The sequence below is a fragment of the Macrobrachium nipponense genome, chromosome 35 (genome assembly GCF_015104395.2).
Source record: "Macrobrachium nipponense isolate FS-2020 chromosome 35, ASM1510439v2, whole genome shotgun sequence".
In the NCBI taxonomy this organism is placed as follows: Eukaryota; Metazoa; Arthropoda; class Malacostraca; order Decapoda; family Palaemonidae; genus Macrobrachium; species Macrobrachium nipponense.
Window position 1 is genome coordinate 5482089 of NC_061096.1, and position 22803 is coordinate 5504891.

The 22803-nt window shown below is 34.5% G+C and overlaps 1 protein-coding gene across 1 annotated transcript in view; it reads left to right on the forward strand.

The window, feature by feature from the left end:
• The first annotated feature begins 540 nt into the window (after positions 1-540).
• LOC135208404 (uncharacterized) overlaps positions 541-22803 on the forward strand; it is a 113529-nt gene continuing 91266 nt past the window's right edge. Inside the window, exon 1 of the mRNA XM_064240538.1 lies at positions 541-736. Coding sequence (XP_064096608.1) covers positions 688-736 — 49 coding nt within the window. The 5' untranslated portion in view covers positions 541-687. The remainder of the gene's footprint in view (positions 737-22803) is intronic.

Genomic DNA, 22803 nt, shown 5'->3' on the forward strand with positions numbered 1-22803 from the left:
AGAGAGAGAGAGAGAGAGAGAGAGAGAGAGAGAGAGAGAGAGAGCAGATGAGGATGTGACGGGACTGGATGGAATATTTCAGCCATCGTGTACGAGGTAAAAAGTTTTTCTCTGCGAGCCTGTAGATTTTTAGTTAGCTTATTTAATGGTGCGCTTATATTAACTACAGCTATCTTGAGAGAGAGAGAGAGAGAGAGAGAGAGAGAGAGAGAGAGAGAGAGAGAGAGAGAGAGAGAGAGAGAGAGAGTCGATATCATTACTCTGCTGATCGAACGTAAAAAGTTTCACTTCAAATAATTTTTGGATCAAAGAATCTCCTCCATGTCCCCTTGAAAAAAATGCTGAAATATCCTAAACATTACCGCCTGCGTGAAGTCACTTCACCTGGTCTTTCGGGACCAGATAACCATCAGTAATTTACATACCTCGCTGGACGTAGTGAACCTTCTTTAGCGCGCGCGCATGACAGGAGCCGATAAACTCGCAGTCCTAGACAGCGCGTATCTGGATCCGCGTGGCAGTATGTTAAAGTCTCCTGTTCCGAAAAGATCATCGTTGACAGTGTCTGATTCAACAAGGAAAGTTTAAACGTTTTCATATTTCGAAGGATTTTCTCGCCCGTTACAGCTTTCGTATCGGGAGTTTTCCCAAAGTCCTACTCAGTTGACATTAGTGCCTTCCAACGCCATGGCCAAAGTGCACGTTATTTCAACGCCTGATAGGCTCGCCACAGACGGTAAGAACGGTTTTATTTCCCGTAGCACATTGAGACTATACTTACATTAAATCTTAAGATGTTTACGAAGGTAAGGAAGGTATACAGCGTAAATTAATATGATAAATGCAGCCATGTTTTAACAAACATGAATTTTTAGCCTCTCTACAGTATAGCTGAAAAATAACCTTGAAGATATTTTAGCAAACCAGACTACCTTTGTAATATAAGATAATATTTTGCTTAGTGTTCCAAAAAAAATTGGGCCCGTCTGTCTTGCAGACTAAATCAGGAAATTTGAAGAATTCTGTATCGGGTATCTGAGGGGAACTAGAAATACCCATAAAAAACACGTGTTATGTGATTACCATCTTTACAAGCTAGACACACACTCACTCACTTTCTCCCCACATATGCTATTATCTATATATCTATATAAATATTATGTGTGTATACACACACACACACACACCACTTACACACACACACACACACACACACACACATATATATATATATATATATATATATATATATATATATAGATAGATAGATAGATAGATAGATAGATAGATAATGGCGTATGTGGAGAGAGAGTGAGTGTGTACTAGCATGTAAAGATGGTACTCACATAACACTTGTGTTTTTATGGGTATATATATAATATATATATATATATATATATTATATATATAATATATATATATGGCCAAAATGAAATTGACTGAAAACAGTACAACGACGTTTCGCCTTTACTTTAAGCATTTTCAAGTTAACTTTTTTTCATTGAAAATGCCCGGGTATAAAGGCAAAAGACTCAAAAATGTTTCACCTTTAGTCATGGCTAACATTCTTTGATTATATTTTTTCTATCTAGATGTCATCCTGTGATAAAAGATATATATATATATATATATATATATATATATATATATATATGTGTGTGTGTGTGTGTGTGTGTGTGCGTGTCTGTATATATATATATATGTATGTATACCATAGACTATACATGCATACATACATGAATATATTATTATTATATATTAATTTATATATATATAAATATATATGTATATATATATATATACATACCTATATATATATATATGTATATGTCATATATATATATAATATATAATATATATATATATATATATATATCATATATATACATATATATATAATATATATATATATATATATACATATTATATATATTTATATATTGTATATATATAATATATATATATATATCTATATATATAATATATATATATATATATCCACATGGTTTCAATGTAGTCTAGGGTATGATTCCCTAAACGGACCAGAAAGCTATGGAGATGTCCTGTTAAATCCCACTGGGCCTATGTTAACTTAAGCAGTGGGTTATGTACTTGGTGGTTTGTCGACTATTGGGAATCTGAACCTGATTGGGAAAGGGTCCGGGGTAGGTTGCAACGAATTCTGGACGCTTCGGGTGAAGCGCTTTTCGATGGAAGTTGCCGGGTTTCCGACAAAAAACTGAGAGTTGTGTTGCTTGAGATGAGATCTTTTAAATTATGAGTAATATTATAATTGATTATAGTAGTTGCTATGATAATATTTCTGTTTTACAAAAGATATTTAGAGTGGACTACATACAACTGCATTTACACATCTCAGAATGTTATCTTCTTATTTCACCTTTTCATCCTGTTCTTGCGACTTTCCTACGTCGACGTGGAAAATGTTAACTGAGGAGAGGAAAATGAATCGTGGTTCCACGGAATAAAAAAAAACAAATGGTGAAATTGCAACAATGATATATAATATATCATTTATAAATAAATAAAAAAAATATATAATATATAATAGATAAAAAAAAATAATATAATAGTATATATACAATATAAAATACAATATATATATATGTATATATATATATAATATCTATAATATATATAAGATATATATATTATATATATATATACATATTATATATATATATAATATATATATATATCGAATATTATATATATATATATATATGATATATATATATTTAAAATTAAGATATATATATATATATATATATATACATAGCTTCTGAGTACGAGAGTTTCCTCTTACATTATTTGAGAGTAGACAAAACGAATAAAAGTAGAGGTTTAAAGAGCTAATTTTCAGACAAAGTGCAGCTGGGACATCGGGGTGGGAGAGCTGTTAACTTGGCAAAAAGTGAACTGAAGCTACAATGGCCTCACGATGTGAAATTGTCTTTCTTATGACGCACAACTATAAGATAATGTTGGAACACCTTGCTCTATCTATTCATCGCTCAGTTCCACTTCCAGAGCAAATTCCGCAGCGCTGTTAAGAGAAATATTAATCCCATAAGTTTCGATGTGGTCAGTTCTTTTCTCCACATAATATCATCAATACAAAGACATGGCTTTGTCTTTTCTCGTCCAAAAGAATGTTGCATGGACGTAACCGGTGTGAGAAAGAGAAATTATTGCGTAGTTCTTTTAAAAGGGCAACTTGGACTTTGCAACATGCAATATACAGAGTTCACAGCAAATTTTCTTTGATTAAAAAACACCAACAAAGCTTTGAAAATAATTATGAAAATAAATGGAGATAAGATCTTTGGAGATAATTATTTGTCCTCCCCAAATCTGACAAATTCTTGCTCCACTCCTGTCTGTCTGTCAGCCTTTCATGATAAATGTTTTGAAGTTAGTATTTCCAAGATTGGTCGGTTCAGTGACTTCAGTTCATCGACCATTGAACTTCATAAATAATTATTCTATTCTTACCTCTACTTTCGGAGTCCAGTAACCCTCGATGCGTCAAGATGGGTAGTATGCTAATTTTCTCAGTTAGGCTTGATATCCTCAATTGGATTTTTCATGAAAGATTGATTTTACTATTAATTAGTTATTTCAAGATGAGGTTAACGGGGTTCTTTTCAACAGTTCAAACTATACTTGATAGGTTTAGTTTTTATCGGAAACCGACCTCAGTGAAAAGCTACTGATCCCGGTACACACTATTTGCTTATAACTTGCCTGAAAATAATGGCAGTAGTTAAAGGTTATCAGGGTTATCAGGTATAATTCTGGCTAATAAGAATTAAATAATTCAGCTACAAGTAATTGTAGAATAGTAAGACAACTTTCAGCATTTAATAATTATTTTATTTATCATCATACATACGTAGTCAAAGTGAGCATTATAAATGTAAACCTTTATGTAATATTTAAGTATTTAATAATAGGCCCTGGAGCTATAATTTGGAGGAATCAGGGGTCCTCCGAGGCGACCAGGTACCGTCATGAGACTCAGGAGGTAAATAAAAAAAAAAAAAATTTAAACACGCTTTTATTGAAATGCACTAAAAAGCATAAAGATTTTTTGAGATACACCAAGATTTTCTTAAAATTCATCATATCTACAAAAATAAAAGCGCGGAAGAAAATGCTACAAGAAAAGAAATATATATTTTCTATTTCTTGAAGTATTTCCGTCCATGTTTGGAGACCACGCTTTAATTTTGTAAGAAAATCCTGGTAAGTCTCAAAAAAATATTTTTTACTTTTTAGTGTATTTTACTAAACGCGTGTTTAAAACATTATTATTACTTGATACATTTTAGTTTTGACAGAAATTGTGACCGATTTATGATTGTAACTAAAACAAAAAATTGAACGTGATATCCTGTTGAGCCAAAGAAAGTTGAAAAATCCGTAGAATCATTTACTTAATCTACCGCGTCAAGAAAGGCATGAAAAATCCGGATATTTTCATACAAATCCTGAGATACTAGGAGAGGTCACTGACCTGCTTATCATGTAAGGCTGTATTGTCATTGGGACTGAGTAACCATGGAAAATTTCAAGTCCATCAGACGAAGGGAACAGATCGAAAATTGAGTGACAAGTTTTGACCGAAACAGACAGACGCAGAAGTAAAGTTACATAATACGTATCTGTGTCTTCTTCAGATGTATTAATGTTTGTCACAAAGATGTTGAGTACTCTAATGGGTGATTCCTTTCGAACTCTACATCACAGAAAAAGCAGTACATAGAACACATACACACACACACACACAGCACGTGTTTATGAGTTTTGGCTTTAATGGAGATTATATACATTCAAGGATGAATCACTTCGAAATTCATGATACATCCTTCCACCGTAACCCATTAACAAATAAATACGTTTTATACTAGTTTACACTTTCTCCGTTTTCCTCCGTTCCCAACCCACCGAAGGCGTTCCGGGAGACCCACAAATTCATTTGTCTATCGCAGTGGTACAGAGACTTGACTAAAACAACTTGAATCCACCTGGGGCTAATCATATTGGCTATCCGTTGGCTGTATTAAGCACAGCAAATCCTTCAAATATTTTGTACACCCAATCTTGACTGCTTGATGAGGCATTACGCATATTTTATACATTTTCATAGTTGAGGCAGCGTTTGCATGAAATACACTACTGAAGAATATTCCAAAATGGCCGTCCTTAATTTATCAATTTATAGCTGTGTTTTCAAGCTTCATTTTCCTTGCACATTTCCCCCCCACCTCAAAAAAAAGTATATGAAATGAATTCGTAGAGAATGATTCGTACATTTTTCATACATAGACACATATGTATAAATAAATTTATATATAAAAAGATATATATTCATGCACATATATACATACAATCATACATACATCAAGCAAACATACATATATATATATATATATATATCTATATATATATATTTATATATAATACGCACACACACACACACACACACACGACACACACCACACACATATATATATATATATATAGTATATATATATATATATAGAGAGAGAGAGAGAAAGAGAGAGGAGAAGAGAGAGAGAGAGAGAGAGAGAGAGAGAGATTAAATATTTATAAATAAATATATATATATATATATAATATATATATATATATATATATATATAAAATTTTCACAAATGCTGAGGACTTATATAATCAGTTAGGCAATAAGTATCAATTATTGCCTTAACTTCAACAACAAGAACTTTGATTATTGAAACATTTAACTCCCTTTAACCTGTGAAATGCCATTAGCACATTTGTGTGTTGTGGAAATGGCCGGCCTATATCTAGGAGCTTGCAGGAACAGGTTGTCCTTAGATATGAACCATGAGTTCAGAATTCTAGGGGTTCAGCTGAAAACCTGTCTCATGATATGAATCAGCGTTTTTTCTAAAGTGTTCATTTTGCACCAAAATGAAGCTAGGTTTCTTTGTAAGATGTTGATTTTCCGCTTGGCATTTTTCATAGTTAAGGAAGGCATTTCTGTTTACCACCTCGTCTCCGCAAAATTATTTTCCTAACCGTCGTTATATACAGACCACTTTTCTAACTGGTCAAATATCTCCTATTTCACTGAACTCTTATTCATTTTCACCATATTCTGAATTTTATGGTGACCATTAAGCCCACAGTTGGTAATTGATGCTAGTGTGAGGAATACTTATTTAACTGCTGGTGGAAGGGAGCAGCATAATGGAAGAGGTCCAAAAGTCGTCGTCATTTCCAGAATTCTTAGCGCTCCTGTGGACGCTGCCATTTTTTCGTGAGGATAAACGTTTCCATTTCCAATAGCGAACTGCCTGTAACTTTTTTTTTATCAGAAAATTAATTATTTCTTCACTCTCGACATACGTTAAAAGTACTGCGGGTCAGAGGGACGTCCAGATAGCAGCAAGCAAATACAGTGATGGAAAATCTTCACCCCTACAAATGAGGTCTGTGTTAAATCAATCATAATCTTATGCACATATAGAAGATTCCTGCATTCCATATTACCGTTGATATGACACAAGTAAAAAAAAAAGTTAATGAAAATATATCCAGGGTATACTGTACAGAACTGTCTTTATCATGATCGACTTTAATAAGTGTATATTTTCGAGTTGAGCTTGAATAACATCATTCAAATCTCTCTTTCCTTGTTCAGTTGGTGAGATACTGATGTTTTGCGCAGGCGTTCCTGAGCGGTGACGAATTTTCTATTTATGTCAACTCGACTATAACTGATTTATTCGTCTCTGATAATAGAGATCGGTCAAACATACCCGTCAGGGATATACCTGCGTCTTTCCAGGGGACGCCATTATTTCATGGGTGTGGTAGTCAGATAATACACTTTACGTGGGGCCTGGGTTGATTTCAGGCAGCCTCGCGCGTTTCAGTTTCTGGCCCATTCTTAATGAAAAGTGAGTCTACAGACTTCTCCTCTCACTGAGAAATGAGAAAATTGTAGATTGGATCATTCAGGAGAAAAGTGAGAAGGGACAGAATTCCATGTAGGGACTGAACGATATGGAGGAATGGTTAAAGCAGCCGACTCATGAATCTGTGATCACCTTCCTGCAGCTTCCGGTGAATTGTGAAGCCTGACGTGTACGATGAAAACGAGAGTGGGGAAGGTGTAGTTCACTCATGACTTAAGTTCTTGGGGGTAATGCCCAAGACAACCTCTATACGCAACGTCGAGTTAACCAATAAGTCAGGATTGTATGAGGTTGCAAAGTTGTAATCAACCAAGCTAACTTACAATATCTGGTTCTCTCTAGCGAAAGTATTTGAAACTCCACAGTATTTAATTAACCCAATAAATGCGTAATTTAAACCAATTTTAAACAGTACACATTAACAGCAAACATTCATTTTATTCCTCACAGAAATCATTAAAGATACGGTTATCAAGGGGTGGCATCTGGTCTCTAAAAGTTGGGGGGACTTTGAAAATTATACGGTTAATATTGGCGAGCGAGGCGAGCTTATGCAGAAATGAGCATGATTTGGTGCATTTTAATGCCATATAAACATGAGCATATGGATGATATTAGTCGGTCAATAAGTTGATAAGTCCACAATTTGCAGATTGGCTGAAATACGGTACAAGTCCTCTGAGCCATTCCATTTTCAGGTCTGCCATTTTGCTAGTTTTAACTTTTAAAACATAGTATATTTGTAGAAGAAAAATAATGCCTAAAAAGAAAATCAAAGGCTTAGATGCGGGAAAAATAATAAGGTCACACGCAGTTGCTGCAAGCATTGGCTTTTGCCGACTTCATATGATAACAATGGGATACGTCAGGCAAAATGTAAATGGAAAATTAATCTGACTCTGAACCTAATGAAAAATTACATAATCTATTTCTTTATTATCTTATTATATTTTACACTTGCTTGTGTTGAGTGAATATTTCATAATATTAATAGCCCCATTTCCCGCGTCTGTTATAACAATTGAATAGTTCTGTATCGAACAGAAAACCTTGCAGATATTCATACAAAATTGCTCACTAACATATTTCAGAATGTGCTGCGATTTCCTCACAACGTGAAAATAAAGAAGAGGGATTATAACTGCCAGTGTAACAAAAATATCTGTTGATGTGACAAAGTTTTATCCTTATCTTTCCAATTGTGCTGGGTCGCTGCTACAGCAGATTGAGTAAAATAGTTTGAAGCCTGGTAGGTCCAGGGAAATCTACTGCTTTGGTCGAACAACGAGATCGAGTTACGAGAGATTATCAAAGATAATGTCAGATATACAGACACTTGTGATGTTGGCCGAAGGCTAACAGATTGGAGACGATGGTTCAATGTCGCTGATACGTTTACTCTGTTGGTTCGTCGAGCAGCTATCCGCTGGAACAATGGCTCGAAATGATCTGTCGTTGACCGACACGAGAAGATATTCTGGTGTTTCTGGACTTCTGACTTCGCTGAGTTGAGTAGCCCTTCCTGAATTTGGAAAAACCTGTTTCAGAAAGCGTTGAAAAGGAGGAAACCCTTTACCCACGATTTATTAATAAATGTTTTAAAGTTAGCACGTCTCTTCGTCGCAGAGCTGTCAATGTCAGGATGCGTTCGTAATCACAGATAACCAGTCGGTTGCCATCAAAGCAGCGTTGTTTTCGTTTGTTAAACGGGTTATTCCTCGTCGATTCAAAATAATAACCTTTCCTAATAATTAAGTAACCAACAAAACCCACTCCATCTTCATGGGACCTTTCTTATAAGGCAAGAAGTGGAAGTTCTGTTCAACGTTTACTATCAATGGAAATCATCTTGATCTCCGGTAGACCCAAACACGAAGTAACACGGAGAAAACAGCAGTATTCCCACGAAAGGAAAGCAAATATCCTTGTATTGCTTTATGATTTAAGGGTCTGTGTATAGTTTAGCTGCCCTATACATTCCTAGCGTGAAGGACTGTAGCCAAATTTTCATCCAGAAATAAAGTTAAGAAGGTCGATGATATGAAGTTAATTAATATATTGCCATTAGCTGCATGTTGATTAGTTAATATATTGCTATTAGCTGCATGTTAATCTACTGTAGAATTCAATTCTTAACAGTATTCCTCAGTCACCTACTGTTATGCTATGTTTAATTCGACGTTATCTTATTCATGTTATTGTTAAATGTTCTCATTATTTCATATTTTTGCCACATCGCTGAACTTGATCAGTAAAATATACAAAATTGTATCTGTTCAGTACGACGGGTTCCCGACCATAAGTTGGACTTATACATAGGGCTAGCAACCTTATCACAAAAATCAACGCTTATTGACATTTTACAGAGCTTAAGTACCTGTCGTGATTGACTGCGAAATACAATGAGGCCAGATGAGCTTACTGAATTATTTGCTCGAGCGTTACGGTTTCATTAAAGATATAGTTGCAGAGCAATTGTCGCCTCGTATCTCATTCTATCCTGCCTTATTTGATTAATGATTGCACAGTCATCTGTTTTCGTTGCACGGATACTTGCCAAAAATTGCCTCCTGGATTTAACGATAATATAGATAATATAGATGAGATGTTCCCTGCCTTGCAAGTAGAAGTTAAAATTTAGTGTAAATGTTGCCTCAGAACTCATGAGAATTCAAGACCACCGAGATCAATACAGTGAGGAAAATCCTTTTGAATCGTCACTTATTCGGCTGCAAATTCTACCAGGACATCTAGGTTTATGTAGCAAACAGAACACTATGTCGGACTTTTTACTCATATGGTTAAAAGGTCTGCAGCTCTACGAGTATGCTCTGTATATTTGTTATTATAATAAAATGAGATTCCGCATGTTTTCCAACGTGACTCTTCATCTAGATGGTTAACAGAGAGAGAGAGAGAGAGAGAGAGAGAGAGAGAGAGAGAGAGAGAGAGAGAGAGAGAGAGAGAGAGAGAGAGAGAGAAAGTTCTCCTAGTTCAGATGACTGTATTCATTCCATCTCAAAAGATTCAAGGATATTTCCACCTCTTCCTTTTGAAAGTCATCGGAGCAATTCAGGAAGTACATAACGCCGCCAGGATTCCGTGACCAAAATAAAATCACAGAGAAAACTTTTCTGCCGCCATCTGTAGCTGTGACAAATACAAATTTCACTATTTTATGTTTTCCCACATTTTCCATTATTCTTTCCTTTGTAACAGGTATGCTGTTGGTTGTTTTAAAAGTCCACAATTATGAAATATAACTGATTGGACTATGAGATTTATATACAGCAATGTTCATAGCAAATGCATGTAATCATAAACTTAAGAGATTATCGGGAGAATAATAGACGGCTGAAAAATGTAGATAGTGTTCACATGATACAAAATTCCAGTGAAAATAACGATATCAGCGCTGCTTTCTGGCCAGATCGCCAATGAACAAAGACTCATACTGGCAGCACGCAATTCTGGGCTTTGGCGGTAATCCATTGCAGTTTGTAGTTTTTAGATGACTTCAGTTGTTTGCAATTTTATATTATGTCGGAGTTAATTGATCTTCCATGTTGGTTTTTGTAAAGTTGGTAATAAGGTCACTGGGTAAAAAAAAAAAAAAAAAACCGCAGTGATTCAACACGAGTTAAAAATTCATTCGCCATGCTTTATTTTCCTGAGAGCAGAGTTGTATTCATGCTAATCGACCTTAAAGTAGATGGAATTAACCTATCTATACAAGTAATATACAAAATTGTATACGATAATTTCGTCACCAATTCTCTTTATTCTCTATAAATATATCTATTAATATATATATATATGTTATATATATATATATATATATATACACTTATGCACACAACACACACACACACACACACACATTATATATATATATATATATATCCTATATATATATACATATATATATTATTATATATATATATATAGATATACATAAATATTCAAGCTATGAAATATTTCTTGTTAAAACCTAATAAAGATTGCGTAGAAAACAGTTGTGTCTCATATATTATATATATATATAATATATATATATATATATATAATATATATATATATATATATATATATATATATATGCATATATGTTGTTGATTCGGCCACTGTCACAATCAAAGAACGTAGGCATAGCTTTTGGTATATAGTGGTTGTTTCTTAATTAGTGATTCATTATATATATATATATATATATATATATATATATATATATATATATATATATATATATATATAGTACATGACCTAAATAAACGTAAAACATGAACATAAATAATACTTAGAAATATCAGCGTCAGCATTTAAGATTAATACTTATGAAGATTTATTACCAGAATAAGCTGAAGTATAAATATACACTTTAAGAAATAGAAAGTTAGCTTTAGGTATATAATACAAAATTACAAAAGCTATGAATCATATAATAATAATAATAATCAATAATAATAATAATAATGGAATTCAAGGCATATGTGAATCCTCTATTATTCAGGTGACCTTATTACAAATCTTGGTTGATAGTCAGTAATAATTATCCTTGTGGGTAACGGGGCAGTTATGTCATTATTCAAAGGCTTTTTTTTTTTAGGTCCGAAAATAGGACAAGTTACATAAATAATGCACAAGAGAATGATTTCTTTGCTCTACGGTAAATATATAGATAAATGAGTATATAATAGATAAAAGCTTCCCCTAAACCAATATGGCCAGTAAGTATTTGCGATGTCATTCCAGGAAGTCCTGTGCATCAACAGTAAATAATAAAACAAATAACGAAAAAAAAAATGCGTTATGGTTCCTGTTCCACGGATCGTATGTTGCCTTTAGAGTAAGGCGACACTGCACAGTAAGGTAAGAGAGAGAGAACGACTTCCACCACATGGAAAGCCTCCGTTCTTTAAATCTCCCCAGAGACTGGCATAATCGCCCTTCATTAACATCGACCCACTTCAAAGAAACAGGTTAAGTGTGCAACGTTAGACCGGAATACCAAAGGGGCGTCTTTATACTATTCTATTCTTGTCATTTCTATGACTGCAAACTTAGTTTACATTTGAAAGTTGCTCTTTTTATATGTCTATTCGCACTCAAATGCTCTCCCTCTGTCTTGTTCTATACAGTAGAGGATTGGTCTGCTCAGTCCACATCAATATGCTCTGGATCTTTGGAACATATAAATCTGCACTTGAATAAGGATTTTTAACAATTTAGACAAATTATGGCGTTTTCTTAATAATAATAATAATAATAATAATAATAATAATAATAATAATAATAATAATAATAATAAATTTTACAATCTTTTCCTATTTGTGGAGGAATAACGTGACAAGCACTTTATTCGAGGCTCTTGTTACGACTTTGCTCTAGAATTACTGGAGTAACTTCCCCCTCGTCCTTCCATCGATTCAAGCATAGCTTCCTTCAGGTTCCGTAATGAACACCACGGAAGACCAGCCGTTATTTGCAACGTCCATTCTTTGCTTACGAAATGACCTCCTATAAAGTGATAGTAATAAGTGGAAAAATTCAAATAACTTTATGTGGTAATTTGCACGCACATGCATACATTCACATAGACATACACACACTCACTTGAGTCTGCTGGTGACTTTTTGATCAGCTACTTATGTAAGTATTATAACCACAATGCCTTCCCAACTCTTTGCTTATTTTAAACACTTTTGAATATAAATGTCACCACAAAGTCAAAGATCCAAATGAAAACCAAATGAAGAATTTCTGACATAAGTGGATGTGATGGTGAGGGTGGTCAGTTCCAGCTCTAGTAAATGTTTCTAAATGCAACAGATAATGGTCAGGTGGATAACGATACCTCTTTATGATGTGCGGGTTCGAATCGGGCCATGGACGTCAGAATTTTTTTATATCTTAGGATTTGTGGTGACAAGCGTATACAACAAATGTGAAGAAATCGAAGAGTTAAGAGGGTAGTGAGAATATTATACTTACACATATACACACATACATATATATAAATATATATATATATATATATATATATATATATATATATATATATATATATATGTATATATATTTTTATATGTATATAATATATATATATATAATATATATATATATGTATATATATTTATATATATATATATATATATATATATATATATATATATATATATATATATATATATATATATATATATATATATATATATATATATATATATATCATATAATCCACGTAAGAAAGTGAATGAAAACAGGTACTTATAATAAGGACTTTTGTAGTTTATTTTAAATTTTCAAGTTCACACATTGCAAACTTGAAAATGTAGAATAAAATACGACAGTACTTTTTTCAAATTCACGGCTTTCATTCACCTTCTTACGTGGATTTTATGATATCCTCAAGCAGCGTTCATTCGTGCAACATTATATATATATATATATATATATATATATATATATATATATATATATATATATATATATATATATATATATATATATTATATATATATATATATATATATATATATATAAGGAAGTGCTGTTGCGACTAGGTCGGTGAATCAATTTATGATTTACCAACCACCAGCTCCACACCCAGCTGTAGTTTCTATTTGGTAAAATGCATGTGGCTGAGGCCAAGGAAAACGGTTTATGGCTAAAAGTGTAATGAGAAATAGATAAATAAATATGTAAATATATATATAATATATATAGTATTAATATATATATGTATATATGATATAATATATATTATATATATCTATATATATATATATATATATTATATATATATATGAATATATATATATATATATATATATATATATAAATATATGCACTTGCTGACTAACTCGGAGCTGCCCATAAAAACTCTAGAATGACATCTGATAAACTCTCTCTCTCTCTCTCGCTAACACCCCCTTTACACTCTCGCTCTCTGTCTCCCTCTGTGGCTCTATCTCCTTTTCCTGTTAAGATAGTTGCTCTGCAGGGGGAGTAGTGCCTGCAGTACTTAGGGGTTTTTACAGTGTCCCATCAGTGCCAAGCTGCAACCTCTTTTAAACCTTCTACTTTACATCTGTTCTACCACCTTGCCATCCTACTCTCTCACAGATGTATTCATCTTAAAAGGACCTGACAGCCACCTCATGCGTCAGAACAGAAGCTTTGGAACCTTTTTAAATAACGCAAGGAAGATCCTTGCAGGTTTCCAAAGACCAGGATTGGAGGAATCCTTGGGTAACAGCAACCCTTTAAACTCACTCCTTCGTGTAGTGTTTGAACACCCCTGCAACCACTACCCTGTGAGTGAGGGCTAAACTGCTCTGGGGTGCGGAGCTTTTATGCCTTGCTGGAGTCCTAACCAACTAAAAACCCCAGATGAGCTACTGTGCTATTGATTGTGGAACTTCCTACCCGTGGGGTCTGTTGGTGTGGCCATTGAGGCCATTCCTAGGGGATTTTCATGGGTGGAGGAGAATCAGTCAGGTAATAAGATTCTGCCTGTTCATGGCTGTTGGGTATTTAGTAATTTAAGGGATGGTGCTGTTCACTCCTGATGAAAAATCATTTGCTTTGGCAAATTGTGTCGCTTAGTTGGGAGCTGTGATACGTTTTGGATCGTCTAACAGGAGGGAAACCATAAGTTATGTGGCAGGGAAAAAATCTATCCTGATGATGAACTGTGGAAAATTGTCCATGGAGAAGCAGATGCAGCAACCGTGGGAATACTCAACCAGCCCCCTTTTTCATCATTCAACTGGTCACATTAGAAAGAACAAACAGAAGTGACCAAAGAATAGTTAAAATTAAAGCACAAATGTACAAAATGCAATGTTACTAAGTGGTGCGTAGATTACAAAGAGGGATGCACATCAAAGCTAGGCAGTCTCAGCGTCTGTCTCTCCAATCAACAAGAACAGGAGATAGCTAATCTGAGGAGAGAAGTAGAACTTTCAAAGGAAATAAAGGAGCTGACAAAGGATACACTCAAGGCAAGAGAAAAGAGGACAGGATGGAAAAGGAAATTGGAGACCTAAGAGGAGAAATGTTTACACCTTCGGAGAGAGAAACAGGAATTGAACATCAATATTGTAGAAAACGGAGAGAATATAGAGGAGATTAGAAAACAATTACTTAAGACCAGTACCAAAAATAAAACAAAAACATGCACCAGACAAGGTACAAACAAAGAAGCTTACAAGGATAAAAATGAATTCAAGAGAGCCGTTGGTAGAAGAGTGATAGAGCCAGAAAACACAATTTCCCCTCAAAAGGAATAAACACATCAAATAGATATGCTGTGCTCTCAGAAACAGAAGAGAAAACAACTTTAATTGGAGACTCGCTAGTAAAAGATCAGGGGTAAAATTTGTGGCCAAAAATAGAAATAAAAGAAAATTTAATTCTTACTCAAGTGCAAAACAGATAGCCGAGGCAGTGAAGAAAATCAAAGTGAAAAGTAGAAAAAGTGCAATCATATTGCAGGAAACAACTTATTTCTAAAAGATGGAAGAACTAGTCAGACAGAAGGTCTTGTAGCTGACCTGAGGGATGTTGTAGAAAACATCTGTGAGAAAACCTATAATGGCATTCTGGTAGCACTTCTGCCTAGAACCAGCATAAGCCACTAATCCCTCAGCAAGGCAATTGGAATCACTGATAGACTGGTGCAAATATGCAAAGAAAAAGGTGTTAAGTTGTTAAACGTTTTTGGACAGATTTGTACAGAATAAAAAACTATACAAAAGAGATGGAACTCACTTGAATTTGAAAGGAACAAAATTACTGGGAAACCTTCTTAACAAATGCATCTTAAAACCTCAGCGAACTAGATACTCAACAGAAGAAATCAGAAAGCTCCCAGAATTTGGTTAGTAATAGCACTGTAGGAAACAGTGCAAATAAGGGAAATGAATAAAGCTACCGAGAATAAAAGAGAAAATAGAAAGGTCCCTCAGAGTAGAGCAGTTTAATGCACTATCTAATAGGAACAAAGTAAATACTTTTCAAAGCACTGATAGCAAGTGAAGCACTATCTAAGAGGAACAAATTTAAAACTTCAAAGCTGATAGCAAATGAAGCATTAGACATAATTGGTATCACAGAAACATGGATACAAGAGGCAACATGAGACTTTGTAGGAGAGCACCAAATAGCAGGATATGAATTGTCAAAAAAGATACACTCGAGTCATTATACATTAAGAACTTTGTTCCTTCACTCAACAGTAATACCTCCTCAGCAACTCTATACCTGGCATAGTTGACGTCGTCACCGTCAACTGACGGTGGTTTGTTTGGGTCTCTCTCTTTACCTGTTGTTTGTGTTTTTACTTTGTTCCTATCTTTTTTTAAGACTATTTTAATATTTGTGAGTTCCTTTGTTGTTTTATCATTGAATGTTATTTATGTGTCTCTTTGCTCTTTCACAGACATGATGCACAGAGGTTTCATGTTCGAAACGTTTCGTTGGTAATAAACTTGATCCCTTTTACTCATTGTATCATGGACACCTTCTGAAGCCCCTATCATATTTGTTTTACTGAGATGCTATATATATATATGTATATATATATATACTATGATATATATATATATATATATATATATGTGTGTGTGTGTGTGTGTGTGTGTGTGTGTAAAGTAAAAAAAGGCCCATTAAAAAACACTTTGGTTTAAAGCTAAGGGACTATATTTCGGCGGACTAACTTCCACCCGTATCCTTATCAAGTAGTAAGTGACAGAAGGAGTTACATTGGCAAAATATATAGTGGGAGTTATGCCCTTATGTGATGCTAAGCCGACGTTGGTTCTGTGAATTGTCTTAATCCGCTTCATCGTTGCCATAAGGAAGATATACTCTATATGGTCAGAGTCCCAGGCTCCATTGGAAAGGTTGATCCTATTATCCTGTTTCATCAGTGAAGATTCTACCATCTGAAATTTGTATTGGCAGCTGCTCTTGTAAAAATTCGGTTGAGTTCTGATCCATGGTATGGTTCCTGTTATATGTATGATTGAAAATTGCTGAACTGTGTTGTCCATATCTAACTGATTATTTACCTTGAGTTAATCTTTCCGAGAGAGGTTTACCTGTGGAACCATAGTATGACTTATCACAATCCCTACAGGGGATTTCATAAACCCTTATGTCTTTAGAAACTGGTTTCTGCTGAACGTTAATTAAGGATTTCCTCAGTGTATTTGGATAAGTGAAGATGAAAGGGTTGGGTTGGCATAAGGTTTGTGTGATCTCTCGTAAATTGTCCATGTGAGAGATTATGATTTTGTTTTCTATGGGTTTGGAAAAAATGTTCTTTGCTATTTGTATGGTTTTTTCTATTATTTTCTTGGGATATTTTAACAAGATAAGTTGATTTCTGATTATTTCAAGTTCTTTGTTAAGAAAATATGGAGAGCAAATTCTGAAGGCTCTAAGAAATATGTTACTTGCTATGCCGAGTTTATTTGAAATGTCATGATAGCTGTAAAAATGTATGTATGAAATTGAGAATGTCGCTTTCCTAAATACGGTGAATTTGTAGTTGTTATTAGTCCTGGTGATTAAGAATCTAAAAAGGCATTTGGTTATTGTTTTCCCATTCTACCTTAAATTTTATGCTCTAAATAACGAAGCCAAACCATATGTGTAGGTTTGATAGGGTTTATAATTACTGTTTTCGAAATACTCCATATATAAGTTTGCTAACACAGGACTAAGCGGGTTCCCCATACTGCAACAGAATTTTTGACGGCAAAAGGTGTCACCAAAGGAAACGACGTTATTAGTGACGTAGAGCTCTATAAGTTGCATTATTTTATTGAATTCTGTGGGGAAGTGGCCAGCAAATGGCTCAAGTTTATTTTTGAGGAGCGTTAATGCATCTTTTGTGTGTTTATCAGTAATGATACGATTTACTTCCATGAAGTGACTTAAGAACAACGTTATTCACGCATACTACGTAACCTCTTCGTCACATATGGAGGTGTGAGAAATGCGCCAGTGTATCGGGGGCTCCAGAATATGAATTTGCGTCATGGCATGGCGAGAAGTCACGAAAATCTGTTGTAAACGTGGATCGAGCATTGAAATGCTCTCAGTTTGAGAGAGAGAGAGAGAGAGAGAGAGAGAGAGAGAGAGAGAGAGAGAGAACGCTGTGCACATACTGCTTCTAGAGAAGTTCTATGATTAGGGCTTTTTTCATATAGCATTTATTTTTACTACTGTGCCATAAAAACATCACCGGTTCGAATTACCGTAATAATATTTTTTATGAATACAAGTGTTGAGTTGTTTGTCAATGCTGTATGAATGCCGTGACATCTGCAGAGCAGATTAAAAAGAAGAAGAAGAAAAGAAAAGAGAATGCTCATTCACTATTCTGTTCGCATTGATTGCTCTGGCGAGTTCTTAATTCCGTTTCTCCTTAGATTTGTCTTAACGGAAAAATAAGCTGCTGTCTTCAGGTATATTCCCACTCAATCTTAGAGTTAAGATAATGAATGACTGGTCTCTGGTTGACATTGTTTTCATTTTTATAAGTTATGCTTTAACTTATATTTGTCTAAAACAACAATACTCGAATACAATGGAACTAGAAATTATATTCCTTCGTCAAGCCATAAATATACTAATTCAGGTCTACATTGCAAACACCCATCGAAAATTGATTGATGTTTTACATTAGCATTATAGAATTAACCAGCATTCCTCTGACTGAAAGTCCCTACGCTGTCATCTGACGAGGGGGTAACTCTCCCTCTCTCTCCAATCAGCATTTTACTCAGAAAAGAGGGCTGAGGCCAAAACAACGTAAGAGTGCATTGGATATTCTCAAAACTAAACAACTATCTATATTTGCCAAAGCTTTCTACACTTCCTGTCTGTCTGTCTGCCTGTCTCTGTACTGGAAAGATGATAATCACTTGACTGGAGTGTAGGGGAACTTAGCTCGAGATATTTTCAAAGCTTCGGAAAGCAATTATTATAACTTTTCTTTCCTTCTATTTGGGTGTCTCATAATAAATGATTTCGTTTAGGGTCTGAATTTCGGTTCGTTGGATTGTTTGCTAGCAGGATTATCTAGACATTTATTTGAAGATGTTTACTACAACACTACCAAATTGGGACTCATGATTGCTGCTTATGCTTCGTTCACACATTCACATATATATCTGACCTTTTAAACACACACACACACACACACACACACACACACACAACCACACATATATATCTATATATATTATATATATATAATATATATATATGTGTGTGTGTACGCATACACACACACACCACACACCACACACACACCACAACATATTAATATATATATACATATATTATAATATATATATATAATATATATATATATAGAGAGAGAGAGAGAGAAGAAGATTGGACGAGAGAGAGAGAGAAGAGAGATTATCGAAATGACACCCTTAATCCCTTTCCCATACTGCTGTCAGTATCTAGGTCACGGTGTCTCTCGTTCGGTAGACATTGAGATGTAACCAGGTTAACGGGTCAGGCTGCTTGTTACCTCAGAATTGGCCTAATCTGGAACAACGAATATATTGTAGAAACCGTCCTTTATCATAATAACCAGAATGTATGTGCTCATTGGTTTTTTATTGCATTGCCAGTGACAATAAGGGCTTTATAAACAACAATGTGCAAAACTGCCCAGTTTCTCAAACTTGATTTGTTATTTTTTTAATAACCGTTTTGATTTCTCTCACGTGATACGTACAGGTAATCTCTATTTTCATAGCAGCGTGCTAATCACTATTTATCTGATAACCTGTGAATTACAATTTTCATCATGTCATTTCGCGTCAATATTTTCTTCACAGCTGACTGGAGTCGCTTTAGTCAGAGTGCCATTGCAGTCACCATCCTCAAAATGCTGTTGCATATTGCACAGTAATATGATTAACGGGTCGCCTAACGTGAAATGTTAGCTGCTCACGTGAACCCTACGCGGGCAAGCAAACACTCCTTTGCAAAATGCATGTGCAGTGTTCTACGCTCACTCCTCACACACACCAAGGGAGCCTCCTCCTCAAAGTTTCATGAACGTCCGAAGGACGACCAATGAAATTTGCGCAACACTTCCCGAGTCTCCGAGCATTCACGCAGCGAGAACAAAGGATATGAATGATAAATGATGTAATATTAGCGCCAGTGAATTAAGGCTTTTTCACCGAAACTGATGTTTTAAGAATGAGTTGGACTAAAACTAGAGGCATTCGTAAATTAATTAACAAAAGAAGTGCATTAAGATTAGTGTTTTATCTTTTACTATTCTGGCTTACATCGTCTTCTGCTGATACAAATAAAAAGGGATTAAAAACATTTTCTCTTGGTGTTACATCAGATACATACATACATACACAGACACACATGCACATACACACATACACATATAGACCTCATATCTATCTGTCTATTTATCTGTGTTTGTAATATTAGAAATGTATCGGATGTCTGAAAATGGGATTTGCGGATGCGGATGTGGACGCGGATTTTAATCTTTTAGATTTGCGGATGCGGCTGCAGATGCGGATATTTGGTGACCAAACCCTCGCGGATGCGGAGGCGGATGCGGATATTTTGTAAACCTAAATAATTTAGATATATGTAATTGTTAATGACGATTTTCAGCGAAATGATTCAAAATTATTAGTTTCCACCATAACATTTGATGTACTAATTGAAAGCAGAAGCATAAGTGATACTCATGTATGTGTGTGTGTGTATACTTTCATATGAACATACAGACAGTAACAGAGATACAAGAACGTTTTAGTTGTCTTAGAAAATGGTTATTTCATGCTCATTCCATGATAAGGGTAACAAAACTCAAAGCCATTCTTCGCATTAGGGAGAGAGAGAGAGAGAGAGAGAGAGAGAGAGAGAGAGAGAGAGAGAGAGAGTGTGTGTTTCCTCAAAAATGCAATACTCTACCTTTATGATTACAACTGCTGTAAATGTCATGAAATAACTTAAATATGCTTAAAACAAATATGTAATAACAGAGCTACTTACAAAGTATATACTGTATGAAACGTGTAATTGTGTATCATGTATTCTGTATAATAAAATGTAAAAGCCAAATTTAGCAAAAAAAAAAAGAAATAATAATAATAAAATAAAAAAATCCGTTTTTAACTATAATGTGTGTATGAACTATTGAATACTGAGCAGGAGGTGATATCCTCATATATGTGTGTATATCTATATATATATATATATATATATATATATATATATATATATTATATATATGTTTGTATGTATATATATACGACATAAATATGTATATATATATATATATATGTATATATATATATATATTATATAATATCGGGATATATATATTATATGGATATAGCTATAGCCTTACGCTCATAGAAGGTGTGCTTCAGAAGATATATACCATATACCTTCTCGTTCTAAAAGAGGATTTTGGGACTCCCTTTTCATTCTGCCTTCGAGGTACCGCACAGGACTAATTATTGAGCATCATTAAATGTTTTGGGTGAAAAGAGGTCCAGCTGAATTTTCAGCAAATGGCCCTAAATCGCATCCCCCCACAATTCCGTGATCGATCTCGGAGCGCTAAATAAAGTATGTTGCATGTAGTATCAAAGTTGCTCATGCTGTTGTTGCTTCCTTCATTCACTGAATGTTTGTCTCAATCGTCAGCCAGCTTGATTGTATAACATGCCTTTCATACTCTTCCTTTAGTGTTGTTAACCCCAGGGTCCCGATTAAATGGAGTCTCATTTCTGAATTCTAAAAATCTTAAGAACAAATTGCCAAGAATAAAGTTCTTTGTAATGTTTCTGAGATGATTACACAATTTCAAAAAGCAGTCGCTACTTCTTTGCATGGAAAATTAATCACGATCGGCATTTTTAGAGCCGTACCTTCACCTATGGGTATAGGAGATGTTATCACGATGTGGTCACTTACATGGCAGTGCTATTGATTAGATACGCATACTTTTATTTCTAAAACCATACTATATACAATGAAGATGACAACGGAAACATGGCTGACATCACAGAACCTTCGAACAAGGCTGAGAAACCATTGCAACCACCAGTCTTCTCTAGAATTTAAAACGGGGTCTTGATATTGAGACTTCTTTTCAATAGTAATGTATAATGATTATGAGGGTAACTGATTATATTGACAGTAACACTATTTCAGAATGAATTGCCCAAGATTTATAATTGTTTCATGTTCGTGCTAGGCTAATGTGGTACAGGTCGATGGCCAGAAAGTTTAAGGGGATTTTTGTAGAGAGAGAGAGAGAGAGAGAGAGAGAGAGAGAGAGAGAGAGAGAGAGAGAAATGGGAACCCTGAAACTTTTTCTGAAAAATTTAGCAACAAGGATTACATATAGATTTTTTTTGTGTTCAAGTTAAACCGCTACACACTAATCCCAGATGAAAGGAATGAAATTGCTAAGAGAATGAAAAAAAAGTGAGGATTTCTAGTACAAAGCATGGGTGGAGAACAATGCCACTGAAGGAAATAAGTATGGTGTGATCAAAATTAGAGTACTGTCGCTCAGATTCCAACGAATAAGGAATTTCGTATAATACTGTATTTTCAGCCAATGAAATGATCTTGAAAGAGAATGTCGTAAACTTTCTGTATGTATAACTAATAACGTCTGTCACGTCTATTAGGACCAAAACAGATTGACTTCTCCTCTCAAGTTGCACCTGTAATGGGAGCGTTACAATGCAGAGCGAGGCAACATGATTATTGCGATAAT